The 17,899-nt window shown below is 45.4% G+C and overlaps 1 protein-coding gene across 1 annotated transcript in view; it reads left to right on the forward strand.

The window, feature by feature from the left end:
• Positions 1–10,455: 10,455 nt before the first annotated feature.
• Positions 10,456–17,899, forward strand: part of EGFLAM (EGF like, fibronectin type III and laminin G domains) — a 170,472-nt gene continuing 163,028 nt past the window's right edge. The window contains exon 1 of the mRNA XM_065874357.1: positions 10,456–10,552. Within this exon, the coding sequence (XP_065730429.1) occupies positions 10,456–10,552 (97 nt within the window). The remainder of the gene's footprint in view (positions 10,553–17,899) is intronic.

Consider the following 17,899-nt stretch of genomic DNA (forward strand, 5'->3'; position numbering starts at 1 on the left):
CTACATTAGACTAATTGTTGCTTGGAAATATATAAATCTTGTTAACAGTAATTCTGAACAGACTAAATACATGATCAAGTCAAAAGTTTGAGGACTAGGGAGAGAGTGTTATTTTAAAAGGAAATCCGAATTACTACCCATAGTCATTTTAATTTACTATTAATAAAAATATAACACCAAGTGAACTCAATAATAAATAAGTTTGGAAGTTCTAACATTCTAGATTCTAATGAGTATCATTCACATATTAAAATAAAATTTAGAAAATGTACAGCTTACAAACTTTCCTTTTTACATATGTGTTTTGAAAACTAAATAATAGTCAAATTAATTTGGATGTTCGAGGAGGAAATGCCATCACATCTTCTCCCCCCTCCCATCCCTGCTTACCTAGGCTTCAAATCTGGATAAACATATTCAAGTGTTGTTTAATCATGAATGTGACACATTAGACAGATTTATAGATGCGTGAGGGATTTAAAAATTTGATTATTCTCAGATCTTTAAACATCCCAATAAGTAATGTTAGAGATAACATTAACGTTTACTCTGTAGACTAAGCAAGGATTGTAGGAAGAGAAGATTGTGTTTTGGGTGCCTGAAAAGTACAGAGAAATTTAGAGTATTTCTGTTCTCCATTAAGGAACATGTAGTTTGGCTTCCCCCCAAAAATGTGAGAGACGAAGATGGAGAACATTTTAAGAAGGATATTTTTTCTTTTCTTTTTTTTTTTTGCGGTATGTGGGCCTCTCACTGTTGTGGCCCCTCCCGTTGCGGAGCACAGGCACCGGACGCGCAGGCTCAGCGGCCATGGCTCACGGGCCCAGCCGCTCTGCGGCACGCGGGATCCTCCCGGACCGGGGCACAAACCCGTGCCCCCCGCCTCAGTAGGCGGACTCTCAACCACTGCACCACCAGGGAAGCCCAGGATATTTTTTCTAAGTATAATTCTTGTCTTCTATTACTGTAACATTTGTATTTATTATGTTTTTAATGAAGTCTCAATTTTGGTACATATTTTCTACTTTCCTCACTGGCTTACATTTTCATTTCAATAATACTTTATTTTTGGACTTCCCTGATGGCGCAGTGGTTAAGAATCCGCCTGCCAATGTAGGGTACACGGGTTCGATCCCTGGTCCAGGAAGATCTCACATGCCGTGGAGCAGCTAAGCCCGTGCACCACAACTACTGAGCCTGTGCTCTAGAGCCCGTGAGCCACATCTACAGAGCCCGTGTGCCACAACTACTGAAGCCCAAGCACCTGGAGCCCGTGCTCCGTAACAAGAGAAGCCACTGCAATGAGAAGCCCGCAAACTGCAACGAACAGTAGCTCCTGCTCGCCGCAACTAGAGAAAGCCCACGCACAGCAACGAAGACCCAACGCAGCCAAAAATATAAATAAAAAAATAAATAAATAAAAATTTAAAAAAAACTAATGCTTTATTTTTACATTTGAATACATATAAATTGAAACTGAAGCTAACACTTTAGTTTGTCTATTCTACTTTCAATTAAAATTTTTGGGAAAGGGCTTCCCTGGTGGCGCAGTGGTTGAGAGTACGCCTGCCGATGCAGGGGACACGGGTTCGTGCCCCGGTCCGGGAAGATCCCACATGCTGCGGAGCGGCTGGGCCTGTGAGCCATGGCCACTGAGCCTGCGCGTCCAGAGCCTGTGCTCCGCAACGCAACGGGAAAGGCCACAACAGTGAGAGGCCCGCGTACCGCAAAAAAACAAAAACAAAAACAAAACAAAACAAAAATATTTGGGAAAATTTCCCTGTAGTGACTACTTTCTAAAATTGTTTAAAAGCTGTGAAAAAAATCCCAATCATCCCCCAAATAAATATTTTACATATATTTAGATTTCTTAAAGAAGGGCACACCTGTAAAGAGCCACCTATTTGAACTGGTAATTTTGTTTATCTACTTGACTGGTTGTTAATATGTTAAATTGTTAAAATTTGAAGTCGTGCTATCAAACTTGTGAGCTAATTCTGTGGGCTTTCGGGAACGTGTGAGAATGCTCTTCCCATTCTCTGTATCTTCCACTTAGTTTCCTTGACTTCTGGGTTTCTTCTTTGTCCTAATTTCCTTACGTATAGCTCTCTACTGTTTGAGACGGGCCCAGGTATATACCTACATGGGTGGGGATCCATGGGGACACTTTCTTACATATTCAAAGTCATTGTATTGCTACTGTCTGATTTTCACCTCAGTAAAAGTGAATAGCTTGAATTGTGTGTTATTATTACTGTTGTGTCAACTAAACCCATGATTATAAATAGAGCCTAGAACCAAAGAACAATTAAAGCCATCCCTCTCTGTTCACCACACAAATACTTTCAGGACTGCCTTCTTCACCCGAGTCAACATTTGCACATTCTCCAACTGCTTCTTGGATTTTTTTTTCCATCATCTGGACTCAGCAACCACTTTGGTCTATTCCTTTAGCTCAGACACCAGAGCCATGGCAGCATTTCCCAGGATAAGCCGTTGGGATCTGGACATAATTGAGGAGGGTGTGCCTGGGGCCATTGTGCCCAAACGTGGATTCAAGAATGTCCCAGTGGGGAAAGATCTTGTGCTCCATTCAGTTCAGCCCAGGAAACTGATGTCAGGGAGGCAATGTGACTCATCCAGGGAATATAATAAGTAATAAGCAAGGAAGGAAACAGGGAACATGGAAAGCACGCATACTGGATCAATTAAGAGGCACTAAAGCTGAAGGAAAATACGAATGGGCCTCAGTGTTCCCAGGAGCAGAGAGGACTAATTGGCGTGCTACCAGTGGTAGTTGTATCCTGTGTGTATCTTTATTTGTTTTGATGGCTCAGCCATTATTCCTTCCCTGGAGGATCCCTATCTACTATATCATTATCTTTTGGGAGATATCTTTCATTGTCCCAAAACACACAACTTGATTTTCCATTATTTCCGGTTCACATTGAAAGTATCTGGATCAAAGCTTTATCTTTGGTCTCGAGTCTTATTTGCCATTCTAGCAGTAATTCACTAGTGCTTCTGGAATTTAACTCTGGAGAGGACTTAGCTTGTCTCTGTGATAAATGTGAGAGTGATGGAATGAAATAAAGCCAACATTTAGTGAATGCCAAGGGTACGGTATATATAGTGCACTGGGTTATCCCATCTGATGGGCACAGCCTTTAAAGTAGGTGTTATATCCCATTATACAGGGGAGGAAACCAAGGCTAATTTCTCCCTCATCCTTTACCATTGATCTTTTTTTTTTTCCTGTACGCGGGCCTCTCACTGTTGTGGCCTCTCCCATTGCGGAGCACAGGCTCCGGACGCGCAAGCTCAGCGGCCATGGCTCACAGGCCCAGCCGCTCCGCGGCACGTGGGATCTTCCTGGACCGGGGCACGAACCTGTGTCCCCTGCATTGGCAGGCGGACTCTCAACCACTGCGCCACCAGGGAAGCCCTGATCTTTCTTTATATCAACAATTAACTTAAAAACATGGATCTAAGCCATCCCTCTTATTTTTTTGGATTTTCCTTTGAAGCTGTCCCATTCCTCTTTCCTTCCAGCAGCCCTGCTATCCTGACAGGCTACACGACTTCTTCTCTTGCTTAAACCTTTTCCTTTCACGCCTCTCCTCCCTGGGGGCTGGGTACAAGCCAAGTCTCCTCTCACTCAGCTATTTTGCACCTCCTTGACACCTCCCACTTGGTGACATCAGACTGGATCTTCAGATCTCCCAGTCCTCTTCTCATTTCCTCCTTTAAGAAACATCCAAATACAGATATAACCAAACTCAGATGGAAATATTGGCCTTTGCTTCCTTCCACAGGTTTTCTCTTGGCATCAGAAAATCCGGATTTTCTGGTTATTTAATGCACTGTCATTAAATAACCCCGAAACTGAGCCAGCATTCCTCTGCTTCCTACACCCACCTCCCCACACTGGTTTCCCCTGCCCCTCCTTTCTCACACCTCCCCATTTCCTCTGTCTGGATGTCCTGAGCCTTCTCAGAGGCTTTTGTCCTGCCGTCTGTCTTCCTTCCTTTCTTCCTTCCTTTCTTTTCTTTCTTCCTTCCTTTCTTTCTTCCTTCCTTCCTTCCTTCCTTTCTTTTTCTTTCTTTCTTTCTTCCTTCCTTCCTTTCTCTTTCTCTCTTTCTTTCTCTCTCTCTCCCCCCTTCTTTCTTTCTTTCTTTTAGCAAGACCCTGCTTTCCAACTTCAAAGTTTTTCTGAGAATAAACTTTTTGCAAGAGTTCTTGCTGTTTTTAAGTAGTGATATCTGTCTATCCTGGGAAAAATAAAGAGGTTCTTCCACGGATGCTGAGACTGTGAGCCCCAGGACTAGCGAAGACATCCTCTCATCCAACACCGTCATTTGATAGAGGAGAAAAATAAGGTCTAAAGAGGTTGATTGAATCACTAATGTCCCATCGACTGTTCCCGACAGGGCTAGAGCCAGAGGGCAGGTCTCCCGACCTCTAGTCCACCGAGATTTTCTTGAGATTGTGTCATTTCACAAACAAGCCCTGCATTTGGAAGTTGCATGCCGGCTCTTGAAATAGATGCCCGATAGTATGCTGAGCACTGCGGGGCTCCCGCATTTTGCTGTGTTGTGTGTGCTTCACAGGTCATAGAGACCCCAACATCGTCAACGTTCTGCGGGGTTCCCTGCATTTCCAGGAAGACGGTAGCTCTTGCTCTCTTTCTTACATTAAATCTGGCAGCACCAGACAGAATCACATGATCTGTGAGGTCTGCCTTTCATGCCCCCTCCTCTTTGAAGGGACTGCCTGTCTCAAACTTCTTCTCTCCTTCTAAGATGTCTGGGGCCTGTATCTCTTCTCTTGGTTTCTCAGTCCCTACCATTCCTCCTGTCCCACCAGATATTCCACCTAGGCTGCCCTATATTCTTTTAAAATGCATTCATACTTTCTTTTTAACCCCAATAAAGACATTCCTATGATTAAAAATACAAGTAGTAAAAACATCACCTCAGACCCCTCAGTCCCCTTCCCACACTCAGTTAACACTTACACACTCTGTTCTGCATCTTGCTTTGTCCACTTTGTCCACAAGTTTGGGAATACCAGGTGATATACCTTGGTAATTCCAGTTCTGTCCCTGGTGAATCCTATTATGTATATAAGCATGCTTTAAACACCCATGATGCTGAGTGCTGTATTGTATAGTAAATGATTACAGAACTTATTATTTGAAATACAGGGTCTTCCTCTCCTGACACACCAACAGCATGTTGCAGTCTTACCCTGGTGCTGCCTTTGCTCTGTTTTGTGCACAACTGTCTTCTCTCAACAAAACTGTGGTCTTCTTGGGTGCAGAAGAAAGACATTATTGTCCTTTCCTTCCTGTGGTCATTCTGTTCTCAGCACAGGGCCTTGCACATAATGGGATCACATCTTAATTAATGCTTGTTTCATACTGAGGATGGAGAGTGTTTACACTTTTTGCTGATCTATTTTTATTTGTGTATTCTAATTAAAAGTGAATGGGAGGTTTGAACTCTCCTCATTCTTCTTCTTCAAAAATATACATCTAGGGGCTTCCCTGGTGGCGCAGTGGTTGAGAGTCCGCCTGCCAATGCAGGGGACATGGGTTCATGCCCCGGTCCGGGAAGATCCCACATGCCGCGGAGCGGTTGGGCCCGTGAGCCATAGCCGCTGAGCCTGCGCATCTGGAGCCTGTGGGAGAGGCCACAACAGTGAGAGGTCCGCGTACCGCAAAAAAAAAAAAAAAAAAAAATATATATATATATATAAAAAATATATATATATATAAAAAATCTATATATATATATATGAAGCATGATGAGGGATTACTGGGGGTGCTGGTCATGCTCTAGTTCTTGGTCTGGATGGTAGTTATACATGTGTGCTCACTTTGATATAACTCATCAATTGGCACAGTTCATATTTGTATACTTTTCTTCATATGTTGTATGTCTATTAAAACATGTAATATGTATGTGTATAATATATAGTTTTAGGTTGATAAGATACTGTGTTTGTGAGAGTTTGTGCAAATAGTCATGCTTGTGTATTGCTTGTGGGAGTGTAAATTGTATAATGCCGTTGGGAGGAAATTTGGCCAAACTATCATAATGAAAAGGTGCTTACCCTTTGGCTGAGCAATGGCTAGCCTAGAAATGTACCCTACAGTCTATTATAACATGTGCAAACCGTTATACATTCAAGATCATTCACTTGTCTATAATAATGAAACTGGAAACAACAGAAGGAAGAACAAACAGATTGTTGTACATCCTACCATAAAATATTATTCAGCAGTTAGTAAAAGGGAGGCAGATCTGTTACTGCTGATTTGGAAGCATCTTTGGGTTAAAAACTGTGTACAAGCTGCTCCTGTTTGTGTTACGTATGTGTATATATATCTGCTTGTATGTTCATAGACTATCTCTAGAAGGATACACAAGAAACTGATAATAGTCGTTGCTTCTGAGACAGGAAGGGGTAAAAGGAAACTTATTTTTCACTATACACTCTGCTTGATGCACATTTCAAATTTTATATGTACATGTAACCTATTCAAAAAATTAATTAAATCCAAAGCTGCTTCTTTGCAGCTGGCTTCTCTTCATTCTCATTTACAGACTTCCTAAACATTCTAGAATTGGTGAGTTTGCCTCTACTTTCTTCCAACAGCCTCCAAAACCATCCCATGGAGCAAAAATCATACTTTTCTTCCATGATATTGAGCAAAGCAGGCAGGTCACTCTTCTGCTGGTGACCTTATTAACTGAATTTAGACCTCAAGTGAATTTGAACAGATTTTTTTTTTTTAATGAAACATTCAAAGCCTCTTTGCCCTCTTTAGTTCCTCTCCTCCCAGAAGGCAGGAAGAGAGTGAAAGACAAGTGTTCCATTTGTCTTTAATCAGATTTACAAGTGCTGTAAACTGGCTGTCAAACTAGAAGAAGAGAAAACCTTGGGGGATGTGGTTTGACTAGCAAAGGAAGGGAATAAGTCGAGTCTAACATGTGCCCTAGATTTGTAACAAGTAGATCTCAAGAAGTAAGGTTTTATCTCGATAGCCTGAGAATCCAGAGCGTATGGAAGCCCTCAAAAGTAAAATATAACAATATAATCAAAGGTAATCCTTGCAAAGAAGAAACAAAGGGGCCTCTGAAGAAGCCAAGCCAGCTTCCAACTTGCCCATGGCCATCTGCAGAAGATGGAAGGGAGGCCCGGGGCCAGGGATGAGGAGGTGGTATGGGTGCTTGCTGAGGATATCAGCAAGAAGGCTGAAACTCAAGTTTGCAAAATTCGCCATGGACAGTTTGTACAGGTCTTTGAAAAGGCACATTCAGAGCAAAAATGGCTTGGATTAGACGTTGCTGTTTTATTAGATAATAAAGAAAAAGCAAACCCTGAAACTTAGCGATGATTTCGTCCGGCCCCTTCATTTTGCCAAGATGCACTGTAGGCAGAGCCTACTATTAAACCCCCAGATCTCACGATTCTTGGTCCACTGCTGTGTCTGCTCTCCACCTGTCTTCTTAAAAGTCTGGACTCTGGAACCAGACCACCTGGACAGAGCTCTGGCTCTCAGGAGCTGCAGGCTTTGGGGCAGGTTACCTAATTTTACATGCTTCAGTTTCCTCATCTGTCAAATGGGGATAATGCTGATAACAGTAACTACCTGGTATGGTTGTTAGTGGGATTATAAAGCCCTTCAGTGAAGTAAGTCAGAAAGAAAAAGACAAATACCGTATGCTAACACATATATATGGAATTTAAGGAAAAAAAATGTCATGAAGAACCTAGGGGTAAGATAGGAATAAAGATGCAGACCTACTGGAGAACGGACTTGAGGATATGGGGAGGGGGAAGGGTGAGTTTTGACAAGGCGAGAGAGAGTCATGGACATATACACACTAACAAACGTAGTAAGGTAGATAGCTGGGGGGAAGCAGCCGCAAGGCACAGGGATATTAGCTCGGTGCTTTGTGACAGACTGGAGGGGTGGGATGGGTAGAGTGGAAGGGAGGGAGACGCAAGAGGGAAGACATATGGGAACATATGTATATGTATGGCTGATTCACTTTGTTATAGAGCGGAAACGAACACACCATTGTAAAGCAATTATACCCCAATAAAGATGTTTAAAAAAAAAAAAGAATTTTGCAAACTTGATATTAAAAATTAAATCATATAAATGTGCCATTAAATCAAATTAAAAATAAAAGTAATAAATTCTTAAAACTTAAAAAAAAAAAAAAAGACGGTCGGGTACATGGGAGGTGTTGTGTCAATTCTAGCCGTAATATTAATGGTTAGTATTACTTCCAATTTCTACAGCAGGGAGAATCATTTTTAAGTGGGAAAGACCACAACACCAACATAGGAGGTGTCTTCATGGTAATAGTTAACTTGGTTCCGGGTGCCACCTGAGGTCTGATATAAGAAATCCCTTTCTCGTAAAAAGAGCTATCCAACTTCTGGGCTGGTGGTAAGGTAGATGCCCTTTGTCACAGGTGGAGTTCAAGCCAAGGATGTAGAAGGCAGATTCCTGTGTAGAATGGAGGCGGGGCCTAGATGACCTCTAGGGGCTCTGATCTTAAGGGTCTAGGATTCTGCTACCTTTGAGACTAGTAGCCTTGGGGACAGTCACATGGCCCGTCTCCTGGACATGGGTGTGTTATCAACTTGGAAGTGAAGAGCACAGTTTGTAAGACTTTTCTCCTCCAGCTCCGTGTAAAAGGACAAGCTCTGGTGTGACATCTAAGACTTCCAAAGACTCATGACTTTGAATTTCTTTATGGAGAGCTGCACACCCGAGGATGCCAACACAGAAGGGAACATATTCTTAGATCTGGCTCAGTACAAACCCTCTAGCCAGGAGGGATACTTCATTCCTAAAAGAGGAGTAGAAATCTTTGGGGGGTGGGGGGGAGGGAGATACATTGGTCAACATTGTTCCCTCCGGGTCCCCAAACCCAGGTTAACAATGAAGGGCCAGGACGCCAGGAGCCTCTGCCACGCTGCCAGGTGGGGCCGGGCCAGCACGAAGTCCCGCGGGCCAGCGACCTCGGCTCCCTCTGCGGGGTACTTCCTAGGGCCTTTGATGTTTCCCCAGGAACTGGCAAGGGCTGCGTTTCCCTCAAGGTTTATTCCCTCTTGGTTTATTTGTTGTATCTGCCTTCTCGTCTCGCTGGCTTGAAGATCAGCACGCAGGTGTGCAACGGGACTTAAGTCCCCGGGTCTCCTCTACCAGCGCCACCTGGAAACCCGGCAACAGACGCATTTTACTGAGTTCTCTGGCAGCAAATCCGGAGAGGAAGGGGTCTTTTTCGGGCCAGCTAGCCGATCTGGGAACCCTGGTCCCAGGATCAGTGGCCAGGACTCCCCGTCGGCCTCCAGCCCCAGCCCGGCCGGCGCGCGCCCCCTCCCAGCCGGGTCTTCTCGGTCTGCCAGGGGGGCTCGAGCTCGCTTCCTTTCCCCCCGCAAAGCCAGGCTTAACCCAGAGCTTCATCTCCTCCCCTGGAGGGTCTCAAGTTGCCTTCCTCTGCCCGGAGGGCACCACACTTCCCCGTGCCGGGCCCTAATCTCCACCCGGCCTTTCCAACAGAGTGGCAGGCTTCAGCTCTCCATCTGCGCGCCTTAAATCCCATTTATCTTCTTAGCGCCTGTGTCCTGGCCAGCCCCGCCCCCTCTTCCTCCCACGCAGCCTCCCCCCTCACCCCCCCCCCCCCCGCGCAAATCACAGACCCTCTCCTCCTCCCTCTGCTATCCCCCTTACTCCTAGTGCGGTGGACCGGCTAGAGCAAGCTTTGGAGGTGTTGGGTAAAGTACCCGAGGAAGGTGGAAGCGACCTAGAGGGGCGCGGCCGGAGGAGAGTATACCAGGGGAGGGGGAGGCGCCGCAAGATTTCAGGCTCAGGACCAAGGCAGAGGGTCCTGGACTCGCAGTCACCTAAATCCTGCCCTGCGTCTCTAGCGGTTGAAGTCGGCCCCTCCTAGCGCCCCAATCTAGGTCACCAGTCGGGAAGGGCTGAGCTGGGGGTCACTAGAGGGGTGACGCGCGGGCTCTCTGCCCTGGAGGTGGGCGAAGAGTAAATTGTCTCAGGGCCTGCCCCTCTCACTTCCACTCGATTGTAATTCCATCCCCGGGTCGGTCGAGCCTCCCTCCCTCTCTCCCGCGGCCAGCCAGTCCCTCCCCGTCGGCTTCCCTCGCCGCCCCCATCCCCGCCCTCCCCCCCGCCCCGCCCGAAAAGCCCTGCTGCTCGAAGCCCGCTTCACTCCCGCACGCGGACCTCCCGGCTGCTGTCCTGCCTCCGTGGACTCCTCCGTGGTTCCTGGTCCAGCTCCCTCAGCCCTTCGCCTCCTCACCTCGGTCAGGGGATCCGCGGGGGCCCCGTCTCCCGACGTATCTCAGGAGACGCCCTTTCCCTGTGCGCCCAGGACTTGGTGAAACTTCTGAGGCGCCCGCGGTGAAATGGATTTAACCCGAGGCGTCTTGCTCCGGCTCTTGCTCCTGGCTTCCAGCCTCGGACCCGGCGCTGTGCCGCTCAGAGCAGCTCACAGAAAACCAGGTAATGCGTTCGGTGCTCCCGGGAGCATCACGTCCGGAGCGCCCAGGTCCCCGTCTCTAGCGAGGACCCAAAGCGGGCAACGCACCGCCTCTCCCACCCCTGACCCGCGGCACTTAACTGGGTTCTTCTCTGCCCAGAGCCGAGAAAAGACGCCAGCCTCGCCCTCCCCCTCCCAGGACAGGCGGTTCCAGGGATATTTGTTTGTTAAAAGAATGATCTATTTTCCAGACACAGTAGAGGTGGAGGGCTCTGTATTTGACCACAGAGAGCTGAGAGTTGGGGCAGCGATCACGCTGTCTCAATTACAAGGATTGCAACTGTGCAAGAAAAGTCAAACAGCTCCTCCTGTGTCTCTAAACAGCTTATTGAATTCATATTGTTCAGAGCCCAGCGATTTCCTGTTAAGTGTCTGAAGATTTGTCTGGTGTACCCTATGCCCATCTCCAGTCCTTCCCACGCACTATGTAGGGATGTGGCCTCTGCTGTTAGGATCCTCTTCCACTCTGGGGCCATTTTCTCAGAAAGGAGCACCCAACGGGTTAATTTTTACCGTGATTTGAGCTCCTGTCTTTGCCCTGCGATTTAAACAAAGATGTACAGCGTTGTGGGCTATTAACAGTGAACTGCTGAGAACTCGAAACATACTAACTTGCATTTTCTCTAGTTACACAGGTAGAAAGTCTTACTGTGTTTTTGCCTACTTTGGTTTGGCCTGTGTGGTGAGATTATTCAAAGTAGAACATTCTAAGCAAGAAAGTTCTAAACACTTTCTCGGATAATGATTTTTATTCCTCTTTGCTGAGACTATATTTAGAATTCTGAAAAATCTGTTTTTTCTTAGTTTACTTTGCAAACCGGGTTGTCTTACGGTAGTAATTACATCGTATGAACAATGGAAAACAATATAACTATTTGAATGCAGTCTGCAAAACTTTGCAGAAAGCACAGTTTGTCTTCACAAATAATGTTGCTGTTAGAAAGAGACAAACGGGGGAAATTTATCAGAGGGCAAAGAAAATAATCTTGGCAGGTTCCCATATGGCTGCTTAAATAATTTCACTGCTCCAGGGTCTCTCCACTTGGAAATATGACTTGTTGCCTTTCTGCTCTGGAAGATGCCTTCACTCTTCAAGCTGTATCTATTATCACCTGTGCCTTGCTACCTGCCTTGAAATTTATAATTGTTATTATAATCTGAAGCACACTTAAATTATGAGCGATTTCAGTCCCACTGATCATTCACTTTGGAGAAAATAGCAGCAGTCCCAGGTGATAATATATTAAATTGTTTCTTTCCTACATGCACGCAGACACATATCTTCAAGGATTTCAATGAAGGGCTTCTTTCTAACTTTCCTCCTTAAGATACCCACACGTGATCATCTGCATTCTGTGGGTTTATTTACATAAAACCATCCAGTCACAATTTTTGAACAATGCCATAGTTATACCTGTAGTTCTTAAGGGTGAGCAGTGTATGTAGTGTTCTTTTAAGGATAGATTTCAATTCGTTTAAGCAGAATTTTTTAAAAAAGTATTTCACAAAAGCCTGCTGTGTAAAAACTGCTCATATGGTTCACCATGTTTCCTTTCTTATTTTCTGTAGTTCCTCTCCTACAGATACTTCCTACCTGGTTCATCCAGGGTTTCATTCTGTTATTCATGCCATGAATATGCCATGTTGGTCTCTTTGGTTTTATTTGAAGCATAGATAGGGTTTTGATAGTGGAAACTACATTTTAAATATTTTAGCACATTAAATATATCAAATTTGAGGTAAAAGGAGTGTTTGGACTAGGTTCAGCCTAGGAGAGTTTTTCATTACTTTATAATTTTATCCAGACACTGGCTCTCAGGTTGGAAGGCTGCTCAGATTAAAATGACAGCTGCTTCATAAACTTTGGGGGCAAATATCCTCCTGGGCTCATTTACAACTCTTGGAAAGATTAGTTTTTGATCCGGAGAATTGGTCCAGATTAAAGACTGAATGTGCCCCACTTGGCTCCGATGTGAACAGCAGCCAGCAGCCAGCTGATTTATAATCTTCCCCAGACACTAGCAGGTCTTGCTAGTATCCATACAGGAGTTTCTTTGTACCTTGTTTCCTCAATAGAAATTGATTTGTGTGCAGTACTTTGAAGGTGGCATGGCTACCCCTAAGGTGTACTGCAACAGTCCTGTTTTATTTGGATGACCCTGTCTTTCTCCTCACCCTCCCTAAATCTCCCTTTGACAAGTTCGGCTTTGTTGGAGAAGTCTTGGATTCAAAATCCACCTGAAAATTTCCCATCCCCATCTACTTCTGGTGAGAAAAAACCAAGCAGCAGCTTCAATTATGAGTCTCATTTGGGTCCAACATAGACAACTTTTCCCTCCACCAAGATAGCTACTCCTCTGTCACTGAGTGTTAATAAAGAAACCTCTGCATTTGCTGAGACTCACAAGAAAGAACAGTTCGCAAGTTAAGTCAAATTAAATAATAATGAGCATTAATTAATTGCTTTCTACACTGTCCTAAGAACTTGACACATACTGATTTATTTAATCAACCCAACAGGTCTGCGAGATGGGTATTATTATTACCCCTGTTTAACTGAAGGGAAATTGTGGCTTAGAGAAATTAAATATCTCACCCAGGGTCACCCAACTAGTAAGAGCCTGAATGGGAATTCAGGCTCTGATACCCAGGAGCAGAAAGGAGTCCTTAGCAGCCTGGTTAGGGGAGGTGTGCAACCCCTCAGGGAGGGCGTCTTCCCCCTGGATGAATGGGGGGGGCCTCCCAAATTCGAATCACAGACCTGGCAGGAAGTGAAACACCCTATTGTACAGCTGGGCTGAGCATGACCAAGGGACTTGCCCAAGTTAATATCAGAAGCTCAGCTGGACTAGTACCCAGACCCCCTTGAGTGGTTTCCAGTTCTTCCCATACCCAGAGTCTTACCAGGACATGCAGGGAGGACTGTTGTGCCTCTGATGTAGGGCAGGGGGGAGGGAGAAGGAAATCCAGACACATCTGCTGGGACCAGCATGTCAAGCCACGTGTGTTCCCACAGGCAGATTGCTAACTTAACGGTGTTAGCTTAACTCTCTGGCACAGAGAGAGGGGCTGGAGGGCTGCGTGAGGGCCCTGCCTTTCCTCTGCCTTTCCGGCTGCCTGAGGTCCCAGGGTCAGTGGGACAAGGTCAGGGTTCAGAATTCAAGGTTTTCCTCTGGAGGACTGGAGATCCGCAGTCATTTTGCGGAGGGAGATGTAGGTCTGTAATCTTTTCCTTTCCACTTTTCCCTCAGTGTTTCTCTATCTGAAGAAGTGGATTAAAACAAAGATCCAGGGAAACTCAGAAAGAAGAAAAAACAAAAGACTGGAGGGGCAGAGCAGAGTTAGGGCAAGGGCAATGTGCCTTGTCGGTTGCTGGTGGGGAATACGTGTACCTCTAGGTGGTTTCTGCTGCTACTAGTGTGAGGCTGAATGGCTAAAGGGTCAGGCAAAGGTCAGGGCTCATCCTCTTCTACTTCCCCCACCCACCCAGGATAACCTGAAATTCACAAGAGATTGGTTATGTCCTCACTCAAAGCTCTCACCCAAGTCCCTTTCCCAAAGCATGTAATCTGGGGGGGCTCAGCTCTTCCGGATGTCACCCCTCCCTTTCCAACCAACCCTGCTCCTCCACAAGGCTCAGCCAGATTGTCTTGCTTCTTGATGAAAACTGGAGCGACAAACACCGTAAGAGGGATTATGTATATTTCTCCCCAGCACCTAACTACTAGTGTCCAATGCAGTTCTGGCACCATAGCGGAAATATTTCCCTCCGATCCTTCCTTCCATCAGCCCTCCTACCCTCCCATTTGTTTCCACATCATACCTCATCCCTATAAAGAAGCCCCTGCCTCTCTTTCTCTTTCTCTTTCCTGTGATCCTCTATGAGGTAAAGGGACACAGAGAGGTCATGGTCAGGAGTAAATGTGTGTAACATGAGGCAGTACTTTTTTCTCAGAATTCTTTCTCATGGGAGAGTGACTTGACCAGAAAGGAACTGAGTGGTGTTTCGCTTTTTGTTTTTGTTTTTGTTTTTGCTTTTTGTTGCTTCCCTGAGCCCAGGGCTTTAATAACCTTAGAATTCTTTGGGGAGTAGCTGTCCATCTGTCCACGGGTTACTGTAGCTCAAAAGTGGTCCAGTGAACCAGAGGTAGATTTCTGGAAAACAGGGACTCAGGTGTCTGAGGTGGAGGTGGGATCTCAACTCCTGCAGTGTTATCCTCGGGAGCTCCTGTCTTCTCCTACCTGACCCACTAGGCAAGCAGGACTGTATTTCTCCCAACGGACTAAATGAGTGACGTGATATCTTGATTGCAACAGAGAATATTTTGAGCTGGTCAAGACCCTTGCCACTTGTTTTGGTCACAGCAAGTTGCAGGTATTAGAAGTGCACCTGCTATTTCAGGGATAAAAAAGGGAAAGGGTGAGGAGATGCTGCAGAGACTGAATGGCAGTTTGTAGGAGAAACCCCCCAAACCCATCTTTGATTGCATTGGTTGTGAACGGTCGTTCTGAAGAAGGACCCCAAAGTGTGCTTCAGCCTCCTGAAATGAGCTGGAAGACACTTGCTTCCTTGAAGAATCCCGATCTCATGGGCTGGGGGTCTGGGCCTGGGGGCAGAGAGAGACTCAGGTGAAAATCAAATCAAATTGCTGCCAGCAGAGGGCGCCGTTTCCAGAGCTGGCACAGAGCGGATCTCAGACTTCTGACCCCGGCGAGTCACCGCTGAACTTCTATGTGGATAAGAATTCTTGGAGTGCATCCCAGACATCTGCTTTTTTAAACAAGAGCCTCAGGTCACTTGGCGCATGTGGTTCACAGTCCACACTTAGGGACGTGACGGAGGAGAACTTGGGCTCCTCGCATAGCCTCCCTGCCTCCACCCCAGGTACTCTCCGGTACCCCGACAGCCTCCACTTCGACAGCAAGCATCTGTATTTCAGCCAAAACAACCCCAGTGTTTAGATTCTCTGCCGGGTTTCCGAAGGTTGGATTCGGGACTTGAGGTCCTCTGAAGGCCCCTGAAGGACATCTCTTCTGGGCAGGTCGTCCTTCTACTCACCCTCTTTCCCAGTAACCCCGTCATTGAGAGATGGCTGCACACGGCGGGACACCCTTCAGTAGCATCAACAAAGAAGTCAGGCTGTATATGACCAGCCCCTGCCCCTCATTTCCCCCAGGCCCATTCCACCCCCGCTCCCACGCAGCTCCTTCTTTCAGGCAGGCTTCTCCTGGCCAAGCTGGAAGGCTTGGGTGAAAACACAGACTCTGCTATTCGACAACTTTGGGTTCAAGTTCTGACACTTCTTTTTTATTATTATTATTAGTTCCTTGGTGACATAGGGCTAGTTATATTAGCTCTGCAAACCTGGGTTTCCTTGTCTGTAAAAATAGGGTAAGGAAAGAACCTACCATTTAAGGATTAAATGAGGTAATAGATATACCAAGGCATTAAAAAAGGATTAGAAGCCAGAAGCTTGAAGGCAATGTTTATGAAGTTGGGATTGTTTAATCTGGAAGAGGGTGTGGGTGGGAGAAGAATGTGTGTATTTCCAGGCATCAGAATAATTAACATAGACACTTATGAGTTCATGTACTTTTTTTTTTTTTTTTTGTGGTACGCGGGCCTCTCACTGTTGTGGCCTCTCCCGTTGCGGAGCACAGGCTCTGGATGCGCAGGCTCAGCGGCCATGGCTCACGGGCCCAGCCGCTCCGCGGCATGTGGAATCTTCCCGGACTGGGGCACGAACCCGTGTCCCCGCATCTGCCAGGTGGACTCTCAACCACTGCGCCACCAGGGAAGCCCGAGTTCATGTACTTTTATCCTTTCTTGTACACGTTAATGTATGATTGATAGCATAATTCTAATTTTACTGAGTTGTACAAATTTTTAGATAAACTGACAAATCAGAAAGACTCTTTGGTCAACCACATGCCTTGATTTGGGGTTTGGAAATGTGGCTGTGAGGTTTGTGGTCTTGCTGGAGTAGATTCTTTTGAGAAACAGTATCCCCAAGGGTGATGGACAATTTTTTCTGGTAATTGTCACGTGGAGGTTTTGTTCCTGAAAGAGAATTATCCAGGCTGACATGTGACTGGGAGTCTGTGAAAATCTCCATGAAGCTAGAGAGCTAAGAAAGGGTCAGGGTCTGCTCATTGATCATCAGTTTGGAGTAATTTATGAGCCACTACCAGTGACATAGAAAGATAGAGACTGGGCTCCATTGGCTCTTCCTTTTCTTATTAATGATTCGTGCACTTCCAGAGTTGTAAAAAAAACCCCACTTACCCCAGATAACCCCACCAGCTTATTTTAAGAATCAAAGGAAATAAAGCAGACTAGTGCTTTGAAAGAACTGAAGTGTTACACAAAGATGGGATGTTACTAACTAATAATACTCACACTAATTATTATTACTTTAACCAACCAGACCCACCAAGGACACACTTTCTGAAGCTTTGATCTCTTTTCCAGTCTCTTCTTCCCCATCCCCGTAAAGACACTTGAAGATTCTTTCTCTGTCTGACTCTGCAAATCCTGAGCAATTTAAATCTTAACACTTGTGTTTGCTGACAGGGCACCCAAAATCCCGAATCAGATTTAATGCAGTGTTAATGCTATTTATTTCTCTTGATGCAACAAGTTGATATTAGCCAGTTAATGGCTTACATTGTGCAAAAGGAGTTGTATCAGCAGGCACTTTTCTGTAGCATCTGGGCAGTTGGAAACATAATACTTAAATACAACCTGAGTTTAAAGCCTTCCTTGGACAGATGGCTAATTTTATTGATCTAATCTTACACTTAGGAATAGGTCCCATGATCCTTTGCTGGTAATTCTTAGAGTGAGCAGAGACGTAAATAAACTGGATGACGGCTAGACGCTTGTTTGCTTGTAATTTATTTTTTAAATACTTCAGTATAAACAGTCATGGTGTGAATTACTTTAATCTCTACCCTAAGGGGTGCTTAATTAACATTTGAAGTAATCCAGGATAGAAGGTACCGCTCTGGCATAAGAGTTTACATCTTTTTTTAATGTCTTGGTGGCTGTGTTATACCAGTGGTTAAATATTTTGAATTCACCTCTGTGCTGGCCAGGAGTCTACACTCCAGGGCTGGTTAGTTACCACTTGAAGAACTTTACTATGATGTCTACTCTCAAAGGTGGCTGGGAAGATATTTCAAGTGATGCTATCAAAACTCCAGCCTAGAGGGTTTGTTAATTAGCACACACAAATTATGTTAGAAATAATGTTTTCATTGGTGAAATATGTGATTGGCTAGAAAGATTGTACATGCCCCTCTATTTT

The sequence above is a fragment of the Phocoena phocoena genome, chromosome 3, assembly GCF_963924675.1.
Source record: "Phocoena phocoena chromosome 3, mPhoPho1.1, whole genome shotgun sequence".
Taxonomy (NCBI): domain Eukaryota; kingdom Metazoa; phylum Chordata; class Mammalia; order Artiodactyla; family Phocoenidae; genus Phocoena; species Phocoena phocoena.